General features: G+C 41.7%; 1 protein-coding gene across 1 annotated transcript; it reads right to left on the bottom strand.

The window, feature by feature from the left end:
- Positions 1-1,954: 1,954 nt before the first annotated feature.
- On the bottom strand, positions 1,955-23,703 carry ZDHHC8 (zinc finger, DHHC-type containing 8). Its single transcript, XM_010151730.1, has 10 exons — positions 23,520-23,703; positions 19,094-19,251; positions 15,756-15,928; positions 14,968-15,070; positions 11,739-11,830; positions 9,939-10,071; positions 8,941-9,058; positions 8,121-8,230; positions 4,164-5,200; positions 1,955-2,126 (listed from the first exon to the last, which is right to left on the bottom strand). Exons 1-10 carry the CDS (start codon positions 23,701-23,703, stop codon positions 1,955-1,957), a joined length of 2,280 nt encoding a protein of 759 aa, XP_010150032.1.
- Positions 23,704-25,387: the final 1,684 nt, after the last annotated feature.

Below are 25,387 nucleotides of genomic sequence, written 5' to 3'. Positions count from 1 at the left end.
TCACTCTCTCATGACTTTGGCCTATAGCAGCTGCATTGCTTTCCAGGTTTCTCCCTACAGGCAACAGAGAGCATTACACAGAGAGATGATTAACTTTCTTACATTCTCTTCAACCTTCCTCTCTAAAAAATCATGTGATATACAAGGGACATAATAAGCATCTATTGCAGCAGATGTCAAGATTTATCAAATCAAAATAGAAATTTTAACGCAAAACTGAGGTCAATATTTGCCTTCTGGAATAATTAATTTCAACATACATGAAAACAAGTGAGATGTTATCAACACATTCTGAATTGCTACCAAATATCTGGAGAGCTCTCCATTATAGTCAAGGACTGAAAAGGATTCAACCCCTTGAAACAAATATCCTGAAAAATGATGGATTTAGCACTCTAGTCAAAACTATTCATCAGGAGAACCAGGTGGTAAGTCGGGGTTTTGTATGCTGTCTCCATGATAAATAATAATTTTTAGTGGCTTTGGCAACAGTCGCTCAGGATGTTCTTAATTGTACACAAGATCTGGCTAGTTAGCATTGGTCCAGATCTCAGTACTTTTGACTTCTGAGGTGGTAACTGAATGGGAAGGAAAAGGGGATAAGGAATGGAGAAAAGAAAAAAAAATTCTATTTGTCCCAAAATTAGCTTTACCAGAGTCCTCACATTTGTGACAAAAGGCATGTAACCATTTCTTGTTTTTATAGTAAAGTTGTCTTTAAATCCAACAAAGTAAAAGTAGTTTTCTGAACACAAGAAAAGGAAACCTCAGAATGTTAAATAGATTTGATTGATATTATTTTTTAAAAGTTGTTCCCCAGGGGAAGAAATCCAAACGGAAAATCCTTTGTCTAACAGTACTGAAGACCAGAGGGAATGTGCTAGTATTTAGGCAGACAGAAAATCTGTATCCTTTAGATGTACGCTTGGCTCAGTTACACACACTGTAAATTCAACAGATCATGATAACCTTGCTGCAGGATTACAGAGACGGCACCAGGGCAAGGCAGTAAACCATGTTATTGCCTAAATCCAACAGGTAATAAGGAGGGTGCAGGGAAAGCAGCTGATGGCTGTTTAAAATATGTTCCCATCCAAACATTTCCTTTTGTATCTGCTTGGTTTTGTTTCTGAGTCAGAGAAGCCTTTGAAAACCAGAGGGAGCAAGAGGTCAGAGTGGAAGATCCTTACTGGGGTTGTGGTCCTTTTCCAAGAGAGACGAACACGCGCACGCTCACACGCACACACACAACTTCACACGCAGGGAGGCGAATGGCAGACAGCAAGAAGCTGTTGCTATCCTTTCTCCTGCTCCCATCCGAGACCGAGGAGCCAGGAGGTTCTTGAAGACGACATGGCATTTGTGGCCCAAGTGCCCTTGCCTTGCTCCTTCCCAGGAAAAGGAACCTGACCGACAATGCCTGGGGGACACAGAGCAGTTCTCACACACTCAAGACTGCCCAGCACAGGGAGCCTGCTTTCCGTGTCAGTAGGAAAACAGCAGCTGGGCCCTCTGACTCCTGCTGGACACTTCGCAGGCCAGAAGAACTTAGAAGGGGCATGGGAAAAACTGAATGATCCTGGACGGATCGTACTTTTTCACAGCACAACTGGCACACAGCGGGTTTGCTGGACAGATGGATGCACGCACAATGGCTTCAGCGCTCTCTTGCATGAAAGACACCCGCTCTGTGGTTGTGGCGTTCGGTTGTAGCCAGTTCCCGCCTGTCGGCTCAGGAAGAGTCTGATGGACTGTACAATTTTATTCCCTCAAGAATAAGGCTGCAGCTGGTTTTTGGCCAAAAGAGAAAGATGAAAACAGAACAAACCCAAAGCAAGAAAAGGAGAGTGGCCAGCTGCTGCTGCTCCTTCTTTGTTGTTATTTGAGTCTTCACAGTGCTCCTAGCTTCATGGCTGGCTGAGTGGATGGCTCTTTATTTTTAATTAATTTTATTTTACACTGAAATTTCATAGGTTGTTCCACCAACTCCAGACACCTTCTTAACATTTGAGTGTCTAGCAGGGCTGACAGGCGTCCCCTGGGAACTTGATGTTGAACCCAACCTGGATATTCCTTTTGGCTGTCCATTTATTTTACTGTGAGGTGTCTTCATCTGCATGTCATCCCTGCATCAAAAGAAGTATCAAAAGACACAACGTTAGTGACCACACTGTGACAGCAGAATGGCTTCATTCAGGATAAACAATTATCCCTGTTACCCTGAGTCCCAGTGTTGCAAAATACTCAAGCATGGGAGCAACCTGGTTGAAGCCAATATACTTGATGAAAAGCCACTGAAATGAGAGAATTCATGTGGCCATTAGGTGAGTGGATCAGACCCCAGTAATATCTGTTCATTTAATTACTTGCTTAAGTGCTTTGTTGAACCAAACTAATTGCATCTGTATTTGTAGGACACAGAAGGGGTCAACTGTTGTCACTGTTGATCTTAAGCTAAACTGTTTCTTACAATCAGAAATAAAATACTCAGAGAAAACCACTTCCTAGTTAAATATACAGTTAAAATTATGTTGCTTATCTCTGAAGGACATAAGAGCTGAAGCGTAAGACTTCTTTATGACAGAAGACACAAACTGAATTGTCAGGAAGCACTCTAGGTTGTCTGTAATTAAAGACCATATTCCGGATGGACTCTTTAAAATAATTTCCTTTCTTATGACCTACTGCCAGGGAGCACGAACACCAGGCTTTCCTCAAAAGATCTTTTAAATCTAGGCCACTACACACTAAAGCTTAATGTGTCTCTTCCCCAAGACTAAGAAAGTAATTGGATAAAAGCCAACCAAAGAACTGTTCTGGAAGTGCCAGCACAACTGGGGTCTGCTGTATTCTCACACTTTCCTCCTGCAGAGTGGATGTCTGCTTGGCTTTGCCGCAGTGTGAAGTTTAAGACTGGCTCATGCCAGCAGCAGTGACCAGGGCCTGAAATACCCTCTAGGAGGAAACACTTGCTGTCTGCCTGCAACCCAAGGTAGCCTGAGCTATTTCAGACCACCCTGACTTTTTCTGGAGGCCTGAGGGTTTGATAGATTAACTGTATTCAAAAGGCAATTTCTTTCTTTACACGTGTCTGCAAAACAAAATATCCTAGACTTTTACACAGCTCTTGATAGGCTCAGAATAGCTCCAAAACTATAATCACTTTTTATGTGGCAACCTGGCCTCCTGAATGTTAGATCTTCCACCAGTGGACAAATCATCTTAACAACTACGGTTCATTTGAAAACACTGAGGAAAAACTTGCTGGCGCTAAACATTAGATCACAATAAGAGTTCTCCCACATTTCAATAACTTTCTCCAAAATGCTGGATAATGCTGGAGTGAGAAACCTGGGACCTTAATCAGAGGACAGCATAGTGCAGTAAGTGCCAGGTGCAAAGAAAACCTAGATGTTTCTGATGAGCCCTCCAGGCCCCAACAAGGCTGAAATACTGCATCCTCGGTGGAATCATGTAGCTCTTTTCAGACTTTCCATGCCAAGGCCTACAGGCTCCTGAAGGACAAGAAAGATAAGCACATGCAGAAGCTGCAGCTGAGGATCTTGCTCAACTGTCACTTACTCAGGCTCTCAGCACAGCAAATCCTCTCTTTCCCCACACCTCATCACAGAGAAAGAGACAGAGAAGCCCTAAGGTAATGGCAAGATCATCTGTGCTTCTGTCACCTGTTCTGTATCATGGGACGCTCAGCACAGCTAAATACACAGCTCTCTGTGCACAGTTTCCATGCAGGGCACGCTTGCATGTGCTATGATCCCAGCTTTGCCTCTGTGTCCAAGCAATGGTGGGGTCCGGCCTCCCTTTGGCTACAAACTAGAACAGCTCCATCTTTTTGTGCATAACAGGAGGGATAATCTGCCTTGTATCTTGCAAATGATTATTCAATTCAGTGAAGACACTAAATCCCTGTGTCTTCTATAACATAACTGACCACCTGAAGTTCAAGCTGCAGCAAATGTGCAAACATTTTGTTAAGATGAGTTCGCTATGAGGGTGTCACAGAACTGAAGAGCACCCAGAAACCTCCCACCCTCGCTGGCCTACTGCAGATTGTGTTATCTGGGTCATGCCTCCAGTGAAGGGCTCTGCACTTGCTTGCAAACAGGTTCACTTTGCTAAGCAGCACCTGAAGCAGTACTTACCTTTGTGCTCCCACTGATTGCACCTCTGTAATTTCCACAGTGTTTACAAACGAGACAGCCTTCGGGCCTCCATAAGAGGGTGACCTAGGCATCCCTGTGGGAGACGACGGGACGTGGTGGCCCGGGGATTTGTAGGAGCCATTGCTGACCCGTCCCTGTAGTGCTTGATGGGACTGGACATTATTATTGGCTAAATCAGCTTGCAGAGAGGTGGTGGAAGTCCTTGGTGCTCTTGTCATTGCACTTGAGAGTGAAGACACTGAGGACTGCAGTATAGGGTTCCTTGTGCTAAAACTGGCAGCAGTCATCAGATTGTCTCTAGATCCGTATCTCATTGCCATGCTGCGTGGGTCTTCAGAGAGCGTGCTGACTTGCTGAAGGCTGTAGGAGCTAGGGGTGTCATAGACACCCGAGTCTGCAAACACTGAATCTGGGTGTGAGTGGAGGAGCTTCTCCCTCTCTTCCATCTCTTTCCTCTCCTGGATGGATGCCATGATGGTTTTGGAAAGGTTATCATAGCGGACTGGGGAGGGGTCTCGCTGATGAGGAGCTGGACTCCCGAGCACTGGGCTGAAGCTCTGCGGTGGTTGGCGCTGCAGCTCAGTCCCCCGCAGGTGGCACATTTTGGCTGATAGATATGGGGAGTGGTACCCAACAGAACTGACCGCAGAATGGGCGATGCACTTCCTCCCCGAGGGCGACATGGGGTTTAGCAAGCTGTCATATGAAAGACTCCCATTTCTGTTAGACAGGGAATTGGGAGAAAAGATGCTTTTGTAAGGGGTGGAAGCCACACCTTCTGACTTTATTGGATGAAGGGGTACTTTGTCTGTCCCTCTCCTGCCAGCAGATTTCAGGCTCAGAGACCGTGAATTGATGGCAAAGGAATCTATCTGGAGTGGGGAAGACTGATAGGTCTTGTGGAGGGAGCTCTTTCGGTAGCTGGGGATGTCCAAGCTGGGTTCAGACTGGTAATCCAGGCTCCTGCCATCCTCTTCTATCAGAGCCCCTTGACTGTGTCCCTCCTGCATGGTAATCTAAAACACAGGTGATATCAGAATCAGAAGCCAATGATATATAAGTACAGGTTTGCTCTCCATGCTGAGTACACGGGAAGAAAAGAGCTGGAGGTCTTCTCTCAGGCTCTCAAACAGATTCATTATAAGGAACCTCCTAACTCTGTTCAGCATATGGATAAGCACCTTAGAAGTAAGGAGAAGTTATTAATAATAAGTGCTAAATAATATTGACAGTAATAAATACATCAATATATGGACACTGAGAAGACAGATGAAAGACGACCTAAACTAAGACTCAAGTCTCAGTCAAGGTAAATCAGATTGTAATCTGATAATACTGCCCTTGGAAAAAACACTTCACTTCTAGTTTTCTACAAACAGTTGAGGGATGTCTGGTTTTTTGTGCTGAGTCAGAAATACTTTAGACTTCATTTCAGCACACTGGGGACCAGCACACTCTTACCCACTTTATTCAGAGCTATGAATATTCAGTAATTCTGGATTTCTGGTCATAGGTCTCCAAAATTAAGCATCTAAGCTTAATTAAAGCAGAGAGGCTCCTTCCCACCATTTAGAACAAAATGAAGCAATTTTCTGTCTTTTTATTGCCTGTGTAGGAGAGAGTGGCCACATCAGAGAAGGAAACATAGGCCATAAATTATTTATGTGCATTGAAAACATATAAGGCTTCACTTTGTTTTACTCTATGAAAGACTGCTTACAGTTCTGTTCACTTAAAGTGCCATTCTGTGCTAAGCAAATAATTTTTGCTGTTATTTCTAAGGAAGATTATGCACAGTAAGTTGGCTATATTGGCTCTGCAAAAAAAAGAATTATTGTCAATCACATATTTAATCAGAAATGCAGTTAATGCAGTTTGTTCTTTATCTAATTTCTTTTAAAGGAAAATTATCCCAGTAAGTGTAACTGGCAAAAATCTGTTTTATTCTAAATTTTTCTTCAAGTTTTTTTCTTTGAGCTAGAAGACAGGGAAATATGCAAAACAGCTCACTATCTTCTAGAGCATGGTACTAAATTTGGCCTTCTCTGGAAAAAGGAGACCAAGTGACAGCCTGTAAAGGAGGAGGAGAGGACAATGATGTAGCTTATAACTGTATTTGTGCTACTTGTCCTTGTGCCCCAATCCTTCTTTCCTAACAGCTTTCACTGCTCAAAAGTGGAATTACATTGACAAGCTGAAGAACTGATAGAGAAGAGACAACACGATATTCCTCACACCAGCTAGCCTGTTTCCCTCTGCAACTTACACTTAGATATGGCTTGGCAGACAAATACACGCTAGCCTATCAGCTTGCCAAGTGAATGCACTTTTATAACATTCCCACTCGAGTACTAGAAAGTTGTGACTACTATAAAATTGAGCAAGTCCACAAAGCTGATTGTATGCAAACCAGTCAGCCTGTAGTAATAACACCTTCCTAGGTTAGGACTGAAACAGCAACCCTCAGGGTGAAGATGCGGTACCCTGTTACCATTTCATAGCACTGCCCAGTCTTCTGGCCTAATCAAAACCTATACTGTATCCATATGGCAGCTGTGTCTATGTGCTGAATGAATGGTGCTCTGAATTTTGGCATCATGAGCCAAAATACTCAAAACTACTAGCTGATGCCTGTAAATAAAGTATTTTGAATTGGATGTCAAGCTATTTTTCATGTAATAAAGTGACGATGATAGGATATTAAAACTTTTTTGATACAGTGATCACACTGTTGTTCTTATGTTCCCTTTCATAAGCCAATCTTTTCTTCATTAAGTGGACAAATCCAGAGAATAAGATTTACAATTACTGCAGTAAGGCTAAAACCCAAACGTCATAGCAGCTGCAATTCCACCATCTATCATCATCTTTCTTTCCAAAACATGAAGGACACTAGAAAAGTTTTCTTCACCATTTAAGGAACATTGTCTTATTCCAGTGTTGCTGCAGTCTAGTACATATCTCTACCATATTTCCCTTTCCTTACTTGTATCACGCCCTTCTTGTTATTGCAGGGGTGGCACTGGAGGACCTGATGAAATTAATCGTAAGAAAACTGCACTCTGTGTGGTATGCATGTTTTAAGGTACCTCTACTCCTGTGTGAAGACTTGGATACATATTGCAAATGCACAAATTAGACCAGTGATTTTCAAACTGCTGTTCTCAGGTCCTGGGAGGCCAAGGAATACGTGCAACAAATCCATGAGAGAGAAGTGAGAAATCAAGCCTATAAGCAGTGGGCTTAGTTTTGCACTCTGCTTCCAAAGGAAACAGTCTATACTTTTTCAAAACTCCTAAGCAAAAGAGGAAACAGTAAAAATTCCAGAGCAAGTCTCTCTAATTGTTTGGACCTCAGTTTTCTTCATAGGAGGAAATGATGCCAAGTGTTAAGAAGCTTTTTTTTTTTAACATACAACCTAAATGCACTGCGAAGGTGCTAAGGAAGGTCAAACATAAGGAACCTTCCATTAACTTCAACCAAATATCTGTTGGGATGCTTTAAAAGTTCTTTCTGTTTTGCAAGCTGACATCTTACGGAATCACTGAGCATGTTGTCTGTTGGCTGAAGGGTTTGATCCAGAAAAGCGCTAAGCATGCCCAGCTCCATCTGAAGTGAATACGAGTTGGCATCTATGTCAGGAGAAGCCAACGGGAGGTGACACTTCTCAGCATCTCAGGATCAGGCCGAGACCCTGGAAAAGCAGCAGTGCACGCCTGTCAGCAGGACAGACGTGTCGAGCTCAGCAGAGGAAAGCTGCGAAAGGAGACATGTTTTCATAAAGAGCATAGTGAAAATATACGCTATCGCACAACAATGCCAAGTGTTGTTATTTACTTTTACACTCTCACATTCACTACAGCCCTGCGGGGAATTTACCCTCAGCTCCATGTTGCCTGTCGTCAGCTGGGAGCAGATTCTCCCAGGCTCACTCACCTGCTCAGCTGTCGCATGGTAGTGGACTTTAGGATTGTTGCTGAAAGCTGGTCGATACTTGTACATGGCAGGTGTGGGAGGACTGATAAGTTTGGGTGAAAGGCCACCTTCTGTAAAAGAAAAGAACCCAAAACTTTCTATTAAAATGTGTGGAGACAATGCTATCATCCCCAATTCCTTGCTATCCACGGTCCTCTGCAAACAGATCTGTTCTGGAAAGAATAAATCTTGCAGTACTTTTGTACTGAATTCCACCAAAACCAATAGGCCCCAATATGTGTAAATAACAGTACACTGCTGCCAGATGAGCCAGCTAAAGTGACTAAGAAACAAGGTATAATATATTAAGTGGAGTGAGTAGTGATTTTCCCATAATTTGAAAAACTAGACATTTGGGTTGAATTCAGCTACTCGTTTTGTCTGATTGAGGGTTTTTTTAATAGCATGAAAGCTTTAACTTCATATTTTTATAAATGAAATAATTCAGTTTGTAATTTCATGCTAATATTTCTGATTCCTTAGTTCAAAATGACATTTTTCATTTTAAAATTGACAAAAAATTTAAGAAGGGGTTTAAAATGGTTTAAAGACTTTGAGAAACTGATATGCAAAATCCAAGGTAGGCTTGAATGAACCACTTCAAAATTACTTTTCTCTCCCTTTCCTGCTGTTTATTCTCCTAGATCAGAACTCCTTTAAGCAGAAAAAAAACCCTTCACACAGATCCCATTACTGTTTTGAAAGAATACCAGAAGCCTTTCAAAAGAGGCTGGAATATTTTCTTACAAATAAAAATAAAACACTGATCATGCAACTCTACCTTCACTGGTCCCCAGCTGCCCTTTTAGCTCAGAGTACTTGCTTGGATCTCCTTTGGGTGGGAGAGGTGGTTGCACATCCATACTTTTATCCTCCAGACCTTCCAGGCTAATTTTAGACTGAAAACAACCAAAGAATCAATCATTACCCACAACTTGGTCAAATAACAGCACGTGTCAGCATGGTGGATGTACAACAGAACAAGAACTACCTACACCTATGACAAGTGTGATTTAAGATCCACTGCAGACAAGGACAGTCATGTGTAAAATCAGCATTATCCTAAGAAGCCAGTATAATTTTAAATGCACTACCCTAGTCTACTTGGCATGCTAAATAACATCATCATCACTCTAGTTAATACGTGGTAGAAGACAATGATTTATTCTAGCATTTTGCAGCAACTTTCCAGGCAGTTCGCTCCAAGTTAACTATCCAAAGTGTGTAACAAGTAACTATCCACAAAAACCTTGCAAGGTGGCTTCTTTTGAATCCACAGCTTTTTATATAACTAAACAAATCTTTCTCTCTATTTGATGCCATGAGAAAGTGAAAAAAGGAAGAGGAAAGAAGAGAATTCAGCTTCTGAGTTGAAGTTGATTCCCTTTCACTGCTCCACAAGCCTTCCTGCAGTCTGGAAGCTCAAGACCTTCTCTGAATTAGCTGACCTGGTGGTACAAAGGTTCCTGCCCAGTGTTAGGTTCATAGAAATTAATATGAGCACCAAAAAGCAGCAACTCTTTGGACAGAAATTAACTATTGTAAAGAACAGCCACCTCTTCAAAAAGATGCTCAGAGGCATTCTATTACAGAGCTGCAAAAAGGGCTGTTATTGAACCCGAGTTACTTTCAGAGGACGAAGTACACGACAAGTAGTCAACTTCTATCATTTTCTCAAAAAATGCATCATCGCAAAGTGATTTTCAATGACAAACTCATTCCTAGGCTTGATAATGCTCAATCCATACTCTTCAAAAGCACTGCTAACTGCTGCCTTACCTTGCTCCGGTTGAGGTTGGCTTGGATCCCATTGTCACTGATCTTCACTGTGATCTGGCGCTCAGATAAATCAGGTCTGAGGAAAGGAGGCTTCACACTTACAGCTTGCTTTTTCTTGGGCTCAACTACGTACCTGATTAATTGTTCAACAGTCATCATTAAAATAAACATAATAACAAGGCATAGAGACAAGAAAATCTTCCTCCTTCCAGAGTATGATTTAAGAATGTGTCAAAATCTAAATAAACAAAGTCCATTTATTTCAATGGATGTAATAATTACAAAGAAATAAAAACATCACTTTTTTTTTTTTTAGTGAACGAAAGGAGAGGATGCATTAAAAACCCAAGCAATTTTTGAAGCACTGATGGACAGAAGAGAGAGAGAGGCTTACCACCAACGGGAGCGATTTACTAGATCTTAACTAGCTAACATGAAACAGCTTCCCTGCGGTGGAAGACGGTGACGGGGGGAATAAGATCCAGCACATGGGGAGTTAACATGGAGAAGATGATGTGCTGTCAGTTCTAGCTTATCACCCCATGACTTGTTTCTGTATCATGTTTAGAGTGTTAAAACGAATGGAGGTAAAAGGAACAGACAGTTCTATAGGAAGCAACAAATCTAAAGGGAAATAGCTGACTTTAGATTTCAAATTTATTTCCAGTGGATCAGAAATCTGTAAGGGCAGGGGCTGTACAATGCATAAATATCAACACACACACAAGCTTCCCCTGTTTTATATAGTGAATAGGACATTCTAGTAGTGATGGCTCAGTGGCTTTCAACATACAGGACAATTTGAACAGGTCTTCACAAAACACAAACATTATGCTTGCTGAAAGTCTGAGAACAGCCATGATGATAGTAGTCACACCCCTCTCTTAACAGCAGTGTCTCCCAAATTCTGATATCTGGCTCTCTTAGAGTATCTTGACCTCACTTTCATGTTTTGTTAAGTTTGAGAAGCAGCCATTCCAGTGTCTTCACTTTAACACAAGTAACAGTCTTTTAGGACTTATTTGTTGCATAGCAAAGGGGGGAAAAAAAGGGCCAATAATAGCGTCAGGGTCCAGAATTGTTCAACAACCTGAAAAGGCTGAAATAAGTCTTGTTGTAGTATGATTATTACATGTTTGCATGCTGGACAGCTCAACACCCAGGATATTTATACTCCATCTGATCTATTGCATTAAAATCCTGATTTCAAAATGTGAAACGATAAATCCATTTTTCCAAAAATAGAAGGCCATAAATAAAATCCCAAGTTCCATGATGTAGACCTCATTGAAAATCTGTTTTATCATAATGAAAGTGCCAGTGAGATTGAAAACCACAGCAGCCTTAAATTAAATTTACATCTTAGGGAGAAAGGGTGATTTTAGATTCCTTCCTTTTCTCCAGCAGACTAGAATACCCAGAGATTGACTGTACAGTGCAAAAGTCATGTTAGGAATATGGTAACATATGGAAACTTACCTTGTTACTGAAACCCACTGGATAAACAAGTTGGTGAAGCAAGGGTATAGTATTTTGGTATAATCTGACATGCTCATTCCAAATAAACATTTTTGGGATGAGGGTTATAAATTACATGAAGAAAGCAACTGCTTGGACAGGTTACAGCCATGCCACAGGGAAGCAGCTACCCCAGAGCTCCGCCTTCAGGAACGTATTGCTTTACTTCCCTGTTATTTTATCAGTGGCCTTTCAATTGTGAGCCCAACCAAGCATATCTTCTTCCTATGTCCCAACAACTACTCTACCTCCCTCATTCCCAGTTGAGAGCGTTTCTCTTACCTGGGAGCCAAGGGGCTGCAGAGCACATGTTCCACATTTCCACAGCATCCTCGGGTGAAAGGATTTACTCCTCCACGGAATTTGCCTGTCACCTGGAAACATATTCAGGGCAGTGCTGAAGCCTCTGGTTGTGTAAAAGTCATCATCCAACCCTCAGAAAGCCAAGAATGAGTATGCCTTGCTCTGACCCTACTGTCCTTCCCAACCAGACTGTTTTTCTTTGAACGCTGCACTTCCTCTCTCCTGCTCTAACCGCCATCAGCTGCTCCTAGCTAGGAGGCACACCAAGTAAAGATCCCTTCCCAAAAGGGCAGTGAGCTCAAGGTGACTGGGTTTCAAAGTGGTCAGGTTCACCTCTCCATGCTGCTCCTGCATTAGATTTGTGCCTTCTGTCAGCCAGACATCCTGCTTTGGTCCCTTTCATTCCCCTGTCACTTCCACTCCTCTGCTTTGGCAAGTCCCCTCCAAACAAACAGGAAAGTCAATTCAACATTCACAGTGTTGGATGAGAGCAATGTTTCCTCTCCGTCAGGATTCCATCCCTAGCGGCAATCAGTACGAACCGCTGCCTTATGTGGGAGGGTGCCAGGAACTCCCTGGTGATTATTACAATGTTTGCTTGGAAATGAGCTAGTTTAAGAAAAGCCAAGCCTCATTAGACTGCCGGGATCCATTCAAAGCTTCATAAGCATTATAAAGGGTTTGTACTCTACAGGCAGATACTTGAAAGTAACCATATGGGGATAAATACCAATAATGCTAGGGAGATTAATAGTGGTTGCCATTAAAAGCATTACTGTTGCTGTTTGCAAGTAATGCATTTTAATCAACTCATAGTTCTGATCTAGCAACAAGTTCAGAGAGTACCAGAAATACTTTAATTACTTGCACATAAAATAATGACGATTAAATGATTTTGCAATATATCATGCTTGCCTCTTTGATATAACATAAAACTCTTTAAAAGGCCAAGAGAGAAATGTTGGAAGTTCTGAGTGTTAGAAATGTACCCTGATGACTAAAACATGGGCCTGGGACATTTGCCACATCTGCATTCAATCCTGGGCTTAAGCTGACTTGTGCCAGATGCTGGCAAAGCACTTCATATCGCTGTGCCCATCTTCTCAAACACAATATGAAAATATAATTTCTCTAACTCACAGATTACATTGCTAATTATATCAATTTGGTTTCTAAAGTAGTTTGAAATCCACTGATAGAAAGCAGTCTCAGAAGGAAGGGTATTTATTTACTCTATTGAGAAACTAAAAATACCAGGATATGAGCAGATGTTGGGTTAGGGGTTATTTTGATTCCATAAAAGACTTTCAGATGCAGTCAGAAAGCTGACAAACATCTAAACTTGGCCAATATGCACTCCTAAATCAGTCTGCTTACTGTGAATGCTCAAAACCTACAAACTTCGGCATGAACAAATACCAAAAATTTACAGTAAAACACCAAAAATGTCCGTACCACTGGCCTATAAAATGTGCTGGGAAAAGAGGACAAGGGTAGCTGAGCATACTGTAACTGGAAAGCAGACAGCAGATAACTAAGAGTGTGAGAAAAGAGAATCAGTACTGAGACTGCAGGAGAAAAGTGGATGTTTTACACCAGTGGCAAAGCCAGGAGCAGATCTCATATCCATCACTCCTGGTCTGGTGCTCTAATTACTTAGATATGCTTCCTTTGCAAGGGACCTGAAAGCTGGGAACATTCGTCCTCCAGTTACAGACAGGCAGTACACATGACTAAACAGAAATTAAGACCAGATTATATTTAATTTTCAGAAAATGGCATGAGTAATCTCAAGTGATTTGGGAGTTCAGGTGACCAAGCTAGGATGCACTTTCCAATATTTATTTCAAACAAGCTGAATGCAAAATTATCAAACTTCTTAAATATTATTGCAGGCACAAACACAAGAAGTTACTTTTTTTTTTTAATTTAAATTTTTCCTTCCTCCTCAGCCTAAAATGTGCATAGACAGTTTCCATCACTGCACAAAGACAAGCCCATGATTTGCGCTATGAGACCCAAATGCTCTGGGTTTGATGCTACTATTGTTAGAACTATCGAAGCTAATACTTGACCAAAATCGATTTGAAAATTAAGAATAGCTGATTCCAAGGAGGACAGAGAAAAGCATTTAAAGATCTACAGCAATGGTAAGCCTGCTTTTTTCACACACTATGTTAGGCAGCAATTCAGAATGACCTCAGATTCTTGCTTATATAAACCTCCCACACTAGTGTGGATAAAAGTTGTCACTGTCTCTTGTGGGCTCGGAGACAACTGCACCCCATTTTACGAAAGCTTGGCCTCATACGGATGTCTTCAACTCTGCCAGTCTGCACGGCAGTTATCAGAGCTACATACACAGGAGGCCATCAGCCTGCAGGGCAGCCAGAAGAGCACACGGCTCAGCACGAGCTAGAGAGCACCCATACATGCAAGAAAATGCATTTGAACAAAAAAGTGAAGAAGTAGTATGACGTGGGAAAAAGAGTGAAAAAAAACCCAGATGCATGAGGGGTGCTTTGGAGCTGGAGCTGGGAAAGGGTAAAGCTCTGGAACGCACACAATTAGCCTTGGGAAGAAAGTCGAAAATGCTGTGTGCAGCTGACTGGCACGCTGCATGACCCAGTGTCAAGCCTGCTAATGGAGCTACCCCTTAGGGATGGCAGGGACACGCTACCGACCCCATGGCTAGACCTCTATCACCTGTGTCATGCTATTGATACGCACACGCCTCTAGGTCTGGACTGCCCACCTAGGGGCTGTGGATTATATACATTTGGGTACTGCAGGGAACTAAACTTTTACAGGCTGTGTGGCACAAGTTGTCGTATTGGCACTTTAATTTTAATCTTTTCCTTTCTTTTATTCAATCTCATGGTTTGTTCAGTCTGAATCATAAAGTTTGAACTCCTGGGGTTGACAGTACTCACCACATAAAATCTATTTCAAGGCCATGAATAGATTTTAAATGGTAAATAAGCCTGGGATGATCCTTTGTGGTTAGAAGGGAGAAATCTTTGCTTGTAGTGCATTCAAGAAAAAAATCTTAAAATAAAAATCTAGGCAATCTTCCTAGATCTTCACGAAAGCTCCAGTGTTACTGCTAAGATTTGGACCACTTTTTGCTTTACCCAAGCTGACTGGCTGACTTTCCTTCCCACCTCCACACCTTAGCCACAAGCACAGAGAAAGGATTGCTTCTTACCTGTTCATTCGTTGTGCGCCCTCGGGCCACTAAAACAATATGGAAACCAGTGAGACCAATGACTGGAATAAAGAATAACCCAGCCACACACATGACAGCCATTCTGTATCCAGGAGTTAAAGAAACTGGGATGAGTGAATATGGAAAAAGGTGCTATGAAGGAGGGGGAAAGGAAAAGGAGAAAAAAGTGCTTGGAAATAGGGAGGGTGTCCCTCACCTTTAATTAGGTCTAACTAAATTTTATCTCAAAGTTAAGTCCATCTGCTCCTAGCCTGGGTCCTTATCCTTGAGATGGTTGAAAAATAGTAAGAACTCACTGATTCTAGCTCTAACCTTCTTGTAAAGACTGCACTAACCTAGCAACAGGGGTAGCACCCCTCAGAGCCAGCGGTTCATGTATTACACTGGCACGCAGAGGGAATGCTTCCAGGGCAAACTCAGCTTTAAAATAAAGTAAGAGAGTTTTAAATACAATAAGTAGTACCCAGCAGTTTAGAGTCACACCCAACTGGAAGTAAAAAGAAGCAGCATATTCTTCTGCTGGGTTGTCATGGGAAAGACAGAGATAAGACAATAGTTGTAAGGGTATAGTTTTGGGTGTAATTGATGGTTACACAGGTAAGATGGGTACAGAGGAAAACTGCACTAAGCATTTACAGGGGAAGAGCAGTGGGGGATCAGAAGAGAAGTAGATCTCTACCAGTTCCAGGAAGACAAACCTTCAGATGCATTCTTTCACATTTTCCTCAAGGCCACCTTGAGTCTTGAAAGACCAGAAAGAAGGATACGTAATAGTAGTATGAGCTGCGCCCAGTTTTTCCATATGGTTTAGTACGAAGATGAGACCAAAGGTGAATACTCCAACCATGTGTGTACTTAAGGACAGCAAGAAGAGAAAAAAATAGCGGTAGTTCCTCCGTCCTATGCAATTGTTGACCCACGGGCAGTGATGGTCAAAATCCTTGTAAAGAAAGGGAGAGATGGGGAACAATATCCAAACAGTAAAATGAAAAACATTGTCTCAGGGATAAATCTGAACCATCATCACATAAAATGATATCAGACTAATTCTGCAGCTTTACAACATGCTAGACTCTCATTATAAGGCTCTTCTTAGGAGCAAGTGGTTTCTGTATATATGGATGGAGAGGTACTTGAGTATTTACAGGTTTTGAAGAGAGGATATAAAAAAACCCCAAACCAGGCTATTTATCTGCTAACAGCAGAAGCGCTGATTTTTTAGCATCCTTAGCATAAGGAGTCAATTACAGTGAAGTTGTTATAACCTAAAATGCTTTGAAGATGCAATACTGCTGCAGAATTCTCTGTCCCACATTTGTGATACGTAGCTGAATGAACCCACTTTAAAGAATGGACATCATGAAAAGTACTTTTTTACCAAGCAGGTCCCCAGAGAAAAGCAACAGCTGGATAAGACACAGGCAAAGTTCTGCATGTGTTCATTAACAGTTATGAAGCATGAAACAAACATTTGTCTCAGTCCAAAGTTCAAAGTCCCCCCTAAAGTCAGATCCCTTTTAACAGGAGTCGTAATAATGAGGGCAAGCCACAGACACCTCTCCAGTGCCTTTATGCAGTTTTATAATCCACTGTCTTCAATAGGATTATTCTTGACATGAAGACAAGATCAGTTGCGAGAAATAAACCCTTCTTATTCCTGTGTTCTTCAGAACGGATATTACACACTCATTGCATCAACAAATGAATTGTTTATTCTTTGTTTCATGGTAATGCTATTTTAAAACATTCCTTAATGATAAGAAAGGGTTTTTTTAATTTATTTTTAAGTTTTGCACAATGTATTTGCCAAAAAATTTACAAAATACATGAAAATGGTGCTTTCTCAAAGCACATTAGCAAATGACAGAGGCAATTTAATAAAGATCATTTCAGGCTATATCTGAAATGCTGACATAGCATGTGTCTATTATGCAAATCTGGTTGTATGTAGCTAAAAATATCTACGGATTATGAAACTATGTAAGTACCCACTGCAAATACTTCAGTAAAGAAAACAAAACACTTTTGTCACAGATTAATTTTTAGGTCCCTCTGGTCAAAGCAGCTTTAGCTTTTAACTGATTTAATTTCTGCAAGTGTTGTTGGCTTTTGCTGTTTGTTCATTTTTATCAAATTAGACCAGAAGTTTTACATTTGGGAAAATAATTTTTTTTTGCACATTCTAGACTGAAAGTGAAAAGATGTGAATTACAACCCTGAATGGGTTCCACATGGAAAAGCCAGTAGAGCCGCTCCTATCACTGTCTCCAAGCTCTTCTAGAAGAGACAGGTGAGTGGAAAATAAGCATCACCAGAATCAATCAAGGATGCTGTTTAAGACAATGATTTATTGAGTCAGAAGTCATTAATGCTTTTTGCCTATATTCCTCCACAGAAGTCATAATTTAATTATACAAGCAGAACTTCAGACTACCACCAGAATAGTAAGGAACATTCAACTGATCTGACCATCAATAAAACTTCTGGAGAGCTGGGCAGTCACCTGGAGTTGTGCTATTTTATTTAGGTTATTTTGGATTCTTTCCCATTTTTATTTCTGCTGCAGAACTGAATCCCATGGAGGCCTTACAGCAGCATGAAATTGCAAGTGTTTATACCAGTGAGTTTTGAGCAACCATTTTGTGAGAAAACTTCATTTGTTGAAAATGAATTTTCATGCTGATCCGCTGGGGAGGGCAGAAGATAGAAACTCCATGGGACAACTGAGAATTTACCATCATCTAAAAAATCCTCAGCATCTAGAAGTAGTGAAAACATTTATTTTTTAAAACTAGGAATATACAACTCAGGTTTTCTACAAAAAACCCCAGCTCTATTCAACAATTCACAGCTGTCAAAAGAAACCGTGTGATGCAACTTATGAATAGCTGTGGCTATTGCCCTCTATCCAGGGACCTTGGCAGCTCCCTACTCCCCATCTTCCCAAGTCCCATATCCTTTTAAGGCCTTCCACAATTGGGACAGCCTTGTCCTATTTATTGATGGTTACTAGGCTCAGCACTGCTTCCAGATAATTATAACTTAGATATATAGTGCCCTGAAGGAGAAAATGACTGACACAAGATAAACCCAGACAGCCTTTCTCTCACATGTAACTGTGCTGCTTTCTTTGGGACTATTCCCTTGCTTATGGCAAAGAGGATTAGGACAAAGATGGTGTATACAGCATTCCAACTGACTCTGGTATTTTTTAACTTTCTGATTAGTAATTCCTTTCATTTTAATGGCACAGCTGAATATATTTTAGACATATTAAAGATTTCATCTTTCTATTGAAAAAAAAAAATAGACCTTGCAGCAGAAATGATCCTTAAGAAGCGGAATTTTTAGCTCAGCAATAAAAAATTCCCCCTGGCAATACACTGCTGTGGATATAGCACTCTGTACTTATAAGTCTGGGAGATGTTTATAGCCCAAAAGCACATCTTACTGTTTGGGAGTTATGTTCTAAAAATCCTGTGTGCCTCACCAAGACCCTAGGGCTATCGAGAAACATGAAAGTCTCATAATTCAGAGTGATCAACATTAGAAACATGAACCAAGTTCATGCTTTGAGCCGGGGTGTTGAAACAAACACAGAGTCCTTCCACTGACTGGAGAACCACTTGCTGAATTCTGAGTTTGGCTTTCTTGAAGGTGACATACCATTCTAGCCTCTCTGCGTGTCTACTAATGTAGGCACCAGTTTGTTTCAAATTAAATGATGAGCCCTAAGCTCACGCATGACAAGCTACAATGGTTCACCCTGAATTTTCTGCTCTCCTGAACTCTGCCTCTGCATCAACTCTTCAATTCACCCCCTTCTTACATTCATGATCCCTTAGCCACTTCAAGGAAGACATAGCCAGGATTATAAACTTTCATTCTAATTATCACTGGCAACAAAACTGACATCAAACATTATCGCATATGTAACATACATCACAACAGAGGGCTGTGTTTCAAATGGTACTAACTAGCAGGAGTCCAACAATAAGCCTACAGTTGGGAACTTCCAAGAACTGAAATACTGGAAGAGATACCCAACTACATGTTCCTTCATCACTGAGGCAGAGCCAACAGATCATTTAATCAGAACCATTACCTCAACGCAGTTGTCACAGACACTGCAGTGAGAGCAGCGTGGAGGACGGTAGAAGTGGCAGGTGGCACACCATTTCATCCGTACTTGGATTCCTTTAATCTCCACATTCTTGTAGAGTGGAGCTCGGAAGTCATCGTCTTTATCTTCATCTTCATCTGCTGCTCAATGCAAAACTAAAAGTTAGTGGAAAAAACAGAGGGTAACAACAAAAGGGCTAATCCAGACACTGCACTGGATACAGGTGCACTGCAGGTGCTCCTGGGCTTGTCAGAGAAACAACAGAGTGGTGGAAGTGATGGACTGTCAGAACAGGTTGTCCGGGCTGCAGAATACTTCAGCGATCAGGGCTCATTTTAGCACCTCCCATAGAAATGCTGTGCAGCCTTACTCACCAGCCCCTGGACAAAGAGAGCTGTTTGTGTCCTATTTTAGCCAGCATTTACAACCCAAACGAATAAGATGAGCTGCAGACTAGAGTCAAAGAGGGGATAGAAATCACCCAAGCCCCTGCTGTGAGTTCTGCTGCATGCATTTGGGATTAATTCAATGATAGCCTATCGGCACAGAAAGTGAAAAAAAATTACATTGACAAATATTAGAAGGTTGTGCTAGCTCAAACCCCAAAAATCAACCCAGATGACCGTACGTGACCATGATTTGTTCAGCACTCTAGCGTCAGCCCACAATATCCCAAAGAGCTGTTGCTCCAGTGGGTCTGATGCCACAGTGAGATATACCGTTCTGAAGCAATTTGTGTGCCTGTGAAAAATCTTTGCATCAGTGCTTACTTCTTTATAGCATATCCCATGCTCACCTCTTCATAGCATATCCAGAATGCTCTTGCTTTAGTAACGGTACATAACTGGGAAGATCTCACCTCTCAAAGTCAGCATGGTCTATTGATCTGAGCACAGGACCAGGAGTCAGGAAGTCCTGTATTCTAATTTCCTCACTCTGTGACCTTGAGCTAGTCATTTAGCCTCTCTTTGCCATTAGTAAGATGAGGATGACAATATCGCAGTCATCTTATTAGGGACAACTTGGAGGGCAGATGGTTTATCATCTCAGCTAAGTGCTGCCCTGTTTAAGAGAAGAGGGCACTTAAAGGTAAATACACAAAATAGAAGCCAGTCTATAATAGACAAATATATATTGGGAAGAAAAGGAAAAAAATGAGGATGATGTTTAAGGAAGTCCATCTTTTATTCTAGATTCCTGTGATCTTTATTTGTTTCCTTTTGACAGAGAAAATCTAAGAAGTTCACATCTATTTAACACCTGGTTAAACATTATAGTGCAGCTGGCACTGGTTGACTGGCTCCAAATTAAGTGGAATTTGATAATATCGTCCCAGCGGAGCATCAATCACTGTCATTTAGTTCTATATTAAATCTTCTCTAGATGTGTTATCATGATCCGATTTCCATTGACTTCAGAGGGAGGTTCTCCCTTCGCTTAGATGAGCCTGGGGTCTGGCTCAGCTACAGCATTTACCTTGCAAAAATGTTCTCTGGATTAACATTTGTGCATGGAAGCAGAGTGCTGTACTGGCACCATTTTCTACAACTTTCCTTCATAACTCATCAGTGGGGAGAGAGCTAGACTCTAAATCTCTTAGGCCATTCTATAAATACAATCTGTAGGTTCTTCAATAGTATTATAAACTATCCCATGCTGTATAATACACGTGGGCAGATGAAAAAAAGGCACTAGAACAGTCAAACCATTTAAGCTTTTGTAAAAGAACTGACAATGCAGACAAAAAGTCTGTCCATGGTATATACCGACATGCCAATGAACACATTAGTCTTGCAGAATTGCACACCTTTGAAGAGTTTGTATAAAATAGATTCACATCAAAAATACTGGAAGCCAGCTTGTAGTTGGTATCTATAATTAGCCAGCAATGAACACTGCCAGACTCAACCCAGTTTGTAACTCACATTTCTCAAGGTATCCCCAATTTCAGTGATTTCCTACTTCTTTTCCTTCTCATTCATTTTGGTGTGTTACTGGCAATTCACACAGAGCCAATCCTGATTCATACCAGAAACATTCAGAGAGCCAACAAATTAAAAAATCATTCCAAAATGAGTAATGGATCTGGGAATTTGATTCAGGCACTCTTCAACAATACAAGAAGGCTAGCTTCCACCCATAGCCCAAGTTCTATCTGTCTGACAACCTGTAAGCTCACAGCATATAGCTAGAAATGTGCTTATTTCCAGCTTTCAGTGATCTGAGCAGAAGAATACATTGGCAGAGGAATGTATCTTACTAAACAGATTCTCATACTCTGATTCACTGACACAGGGCAGCCAAGTTTCGTGTTTTTATAACATATCTTGTGATTTTTGGGCTTCCTTAAGGGAATCATGTGATTTCATTACAATCTCAGCTTTTGTGTTGCTTATTTGTTGTTTTGGTTTTGAAGTAAATTTGTAACTATCAGAAATATGCTAAGAAGCTTGAAAATCAAGAAGAATAAACCTGATTTCAATAACAGAAAGCAAATAGATCTATTGTATATTCATTTTAAATCACTCCTACAATTTCTGAACTCCTTGCGCTGGCAGCTCTGCGGGCGGCGTGGGGTGGTGATAGCTTTTTTCACATGTACACTTGTGATCTGAAATAACATCTGCTCCTCTTTCCTCCCAGCACTGGTATTTATAGGCTTCTTCATCTTTTCCTTATCAGTTTGCTTCCTTCACACATTTAAACTCCTACTCCACCACTTTCTTCCAGAAAAACTTCCATAACTTTTCACATCCTTTCCCTGCTCCTCTTGCTCCAGCCTCTTCCAGACCAAGCACATAGAGAGCATGGCATATAAGGCCAAGGCCACAAATTAAGAGAAGGAGACAGAGGAAAGGCAAGCTGTAGGAAACTCCTCCTCTTCCTGCTTTGCTCCCGACTCCCTTGTGTTAAGTGAGACAGGAAGGGCAGGAAAGCGACGAGAAAGTTTCAAAGTTTCTATGGGATCTCCCTGTCTGCTTCTCCTTTAACTGCAAAGTCCAAAATAAAAAAACTGCTTACAAGAGGTAAGTTAAAGAAGTGCAATGGAAGATATGAATTTACAATACACTCAGTACTGATCACTTACAGGGCATGGTGAGCATCTGGCTGCAGGCTCTGGTCTGAGGGGACTACATTTCACAAAGATATTAGAATCCTAGACTGAGATTTTCAAAACTGAACAACTTTATTCCAGCTCTCCTCCTACCGAAGGCAAAGAGCAGGGATGCTTTCGATAACCTCACGCTCAGAGCATGTTGCTGCACTGCTATCTCTGCTGAGACTGGAGGAACTAAAAAGCCCAGGAACCTTGTTAAAAGCTCTACGTGCTTAAGCTCTTTTGAAAATCTCACTAGTACCTATCTGTACCTTTAAGCACCTATACACTGCATCGCTGAATCTTGCACAAATGACTGAATCTTGCCTTTGCCTTAGTTTTGCCTTTACATACAATTATTTCCTTAACTGGAGTGCTGCAACACTTTACCAAGGGTTCAAAAGCTTCAGCTGAAAGGGATGGCAGACAGATGGTCATCATTAGACCCTGCCACCTGGAGAAACCTGGCACTTGCTACTCAGGGAAGCCAGCAGGACAGGGACCTTCTTCTTGTCAGGTAGCAATTCAAAATAGATCTTGAGTTCAATGAATAGAGGTGAGAAAGCACAGCTTGCAGAAAACACAGATCCATTGGTTTAGCAAGACTGCTTAGAGCAGTCTCTGCTGCAAACTGCATGTGAATAATTATTGGAAGACGGATAAAATTAGGTGATAATTCTCTCATTAGGATGTGTTAAAAGAGATAGCTGCACTGTGGTTCCTATTACAAAAGCTGAGCCATCTTTATTGTATTTAATCAGCCATGAATCAGTACTAATTTAAGCAGGCATATCTTTCTAAATGTATAAATTTTTAGACATTCTAAGGCAAGCCTTAATTGTTATCTTTTTTAGCTTTTGCATTTGTTTTACGGTTTTTTTAGAGGTTTGGTTTGACGCAGCCATTTCAGAAAGTTCAGTGTCTCCCCTCCACCATGCTCTGGTACCCACTGTGAAGACAGTGACTTAAATCCAATGTGCCAGCATGACACAGGGGATGGCAATCGCAATCACGTCAGTCAGGAGAGCTACTCAAGGAGAACAGTTCTACACAACCCTGTGCCCTTGACTGCCAGTCTGAGCAAGTGCAAGGACACCTGACACCTCAGAGATGGAGAGTATCCAGCATTTCCTACAATCCCACCTCTACTGCCAGCTGTCCTAAATAAATAAATAAATAAATAAAGGTCTACGAGAAAGAATACCAGGAAAAAAAATGGGGAAAAAAAGGTGTATTTGGATACCTGACACCTCCTTTGGCTTTGGTTTTCAAATCCCCTCCCCCCAACCCAACAGTCCCATTCTCTGTTACCTCGTGGGAAAACTCCAGGATCCATGAATGTTGCCATGCTGAAGTTTGCCAGTACAAACAAGAACACGAGCCCATTGTACACTGGGATGGCTGGGGAGATGGCTTTTGTCAACCAGGGGCACCTGTGGAGAAGAAAAATTGTAGGTAAGGGCTCTTTCAGCTGTAACACATAGTTTCTTCCCATTCACAGAAAGGCGTAGTCTCAGACCCTCCCCACCAGCCACGCAGCAAGGCTGAATTTGCAATTTAACAACAGAAATTTCCACAGAGCCAGTTTCAGTGATCTAAAGTACACCGCAGACACGCTTTGTAAAGCTGCTTTGTTCACAGCACAGAAAGCACCGATTGTTCACATGGCTCATGGGGCTTTGCAACCCCATTGCCTCATTTGCAACCTGGCATTTTGCTTCTCTATGTAAAAGCTTCATCCCAATGTTGCATTTCTGTTTACTTTCTACATAACCTTGTTGCAGTTGGTGTTACTTGTAATTTTCACTGCTGTAAAGCAGAAGAGGATTCTTACCCACTGATGGCGGCAGCAGGTACGAAGAGAAGCACACTCACTTCTCACTACGCTTCCCTGAGTGGTTTTCTACTCCAAATAACACTCCGAGTCAACACTACAAAACCTCTCCTTGGGGGAAAGCTGAGTCAGACTGAGCATGGGCTCTGCAGGTGTCAGCAGAACGTAAGAATGCACCATCAAAAAGAAAGTGGATGGCATCTGCCATGTGAACGTTTTTCAGAAACAACGTGAAGGATTGCTGCCCACCCAGCAGACGTAACTGAGAGGAACTAAAGATAAAAGGCGAAGGAGAAAAGGCAGGAGACTGCGGATGGAGAAATGCCTGCTTGTTATAGGAAAACTGTTCCAGCTGCAAAGAAAAATTCCCACTAGCAGTGGAGGGCAGGACCAAGGCAGAAAACAGCCTGTCTTACAGGCAAGTTTACCCACCAGAAAGCTGTGTTTATTCACTCAGCCATTTACAGCCTCTCTACAGCTTATCTCTAAACACTAGACCAAATCTCCTTTTCGGTTCTGCATAAAGAGCTTTGGTGTTACAGGGTTGCTGAGGGGAAAAATCTGATCTCCTGAACCTTGCAAATCTAAATAAGGAACAATGTGGGTCAATGAAAAAAGTGAGACACCTTGAGTGGCTCCTTAGGTTTCCACCTGCCTTGCCAGCCAGTGATTCCCCCAAAGCTGCAGAGCAGACATTCAGCTGCAACACCTTGCCACCATTAACATAACTCTTACATCAACCACATATTCTGGATTGTATTTTGTCTGAATTACATCTATAGTTGAATCTGGTTGTCTGCCATTCTGTGGAGGAAAAGGAAAAACAACAACAAACAACCAATCTTCTCCCAAATCTAATTCACACTGCTTTTGCTACCAATATGCTGTTGAAGGGACACTTAAACACACTCTTGTGGTGAGCATTAGAAGGGCACCATGTTTTCTCCTCTCGTTTCTTTGTGAGCAGGCAGGAAGAGATTGTTTTGCACTTCCCTTCTCTTCACAGCTAGGCTTTTAACATTGCACTGCTGCTAAGTGCTTTTAAAATGTCCCTTCCTTGTGTGTGCTTCAATCAGCCTGGCTGAGAGTGAGTAAAAGATGGACAAATCCTACCCAGGGTGAATAGACTGTAAAGCCGAGAACAAGATATGTCTGTGGCCAGGGCTGGCTAGGGGGGAAGGAAAAAATAAATCTTCTTACTTGAGTAAGGATGCTTTGCTATAGCCCACAGAGGGGGAGCAGAAGCATGGGGTTTCTCCTGGGACTGGTCTTGGCAGGAAAAGGGCCAGGAAATGAAGAACTATTAGGAGAACAGTAAAGGGCTGAGAGCTTATTGGAGAAGAGA

The sequence above is a fragment of the Eurypyga helias genome, unplaced genomic scaffold, assembly GCF_000690775.1.
Source record: "Eurypyga helias isolate BGI_N326 unplaced genomic scaffold, ASM69077v1 scaffold5095, whole genome shotgun sequence".
Classification (NCBI taxonomy): domain Eukaryota; kingdom Metazoa; phylum Chordata; class Aves; order Eurypygiformes; family Eurypygidae; genus Eurypyga; species Eurypyga helias.
The sequence above is the reverse complement of the archived record's forward strand: the minus strand, read 5'-3'. Positions and strand labels throughout refer to the sequence as shown.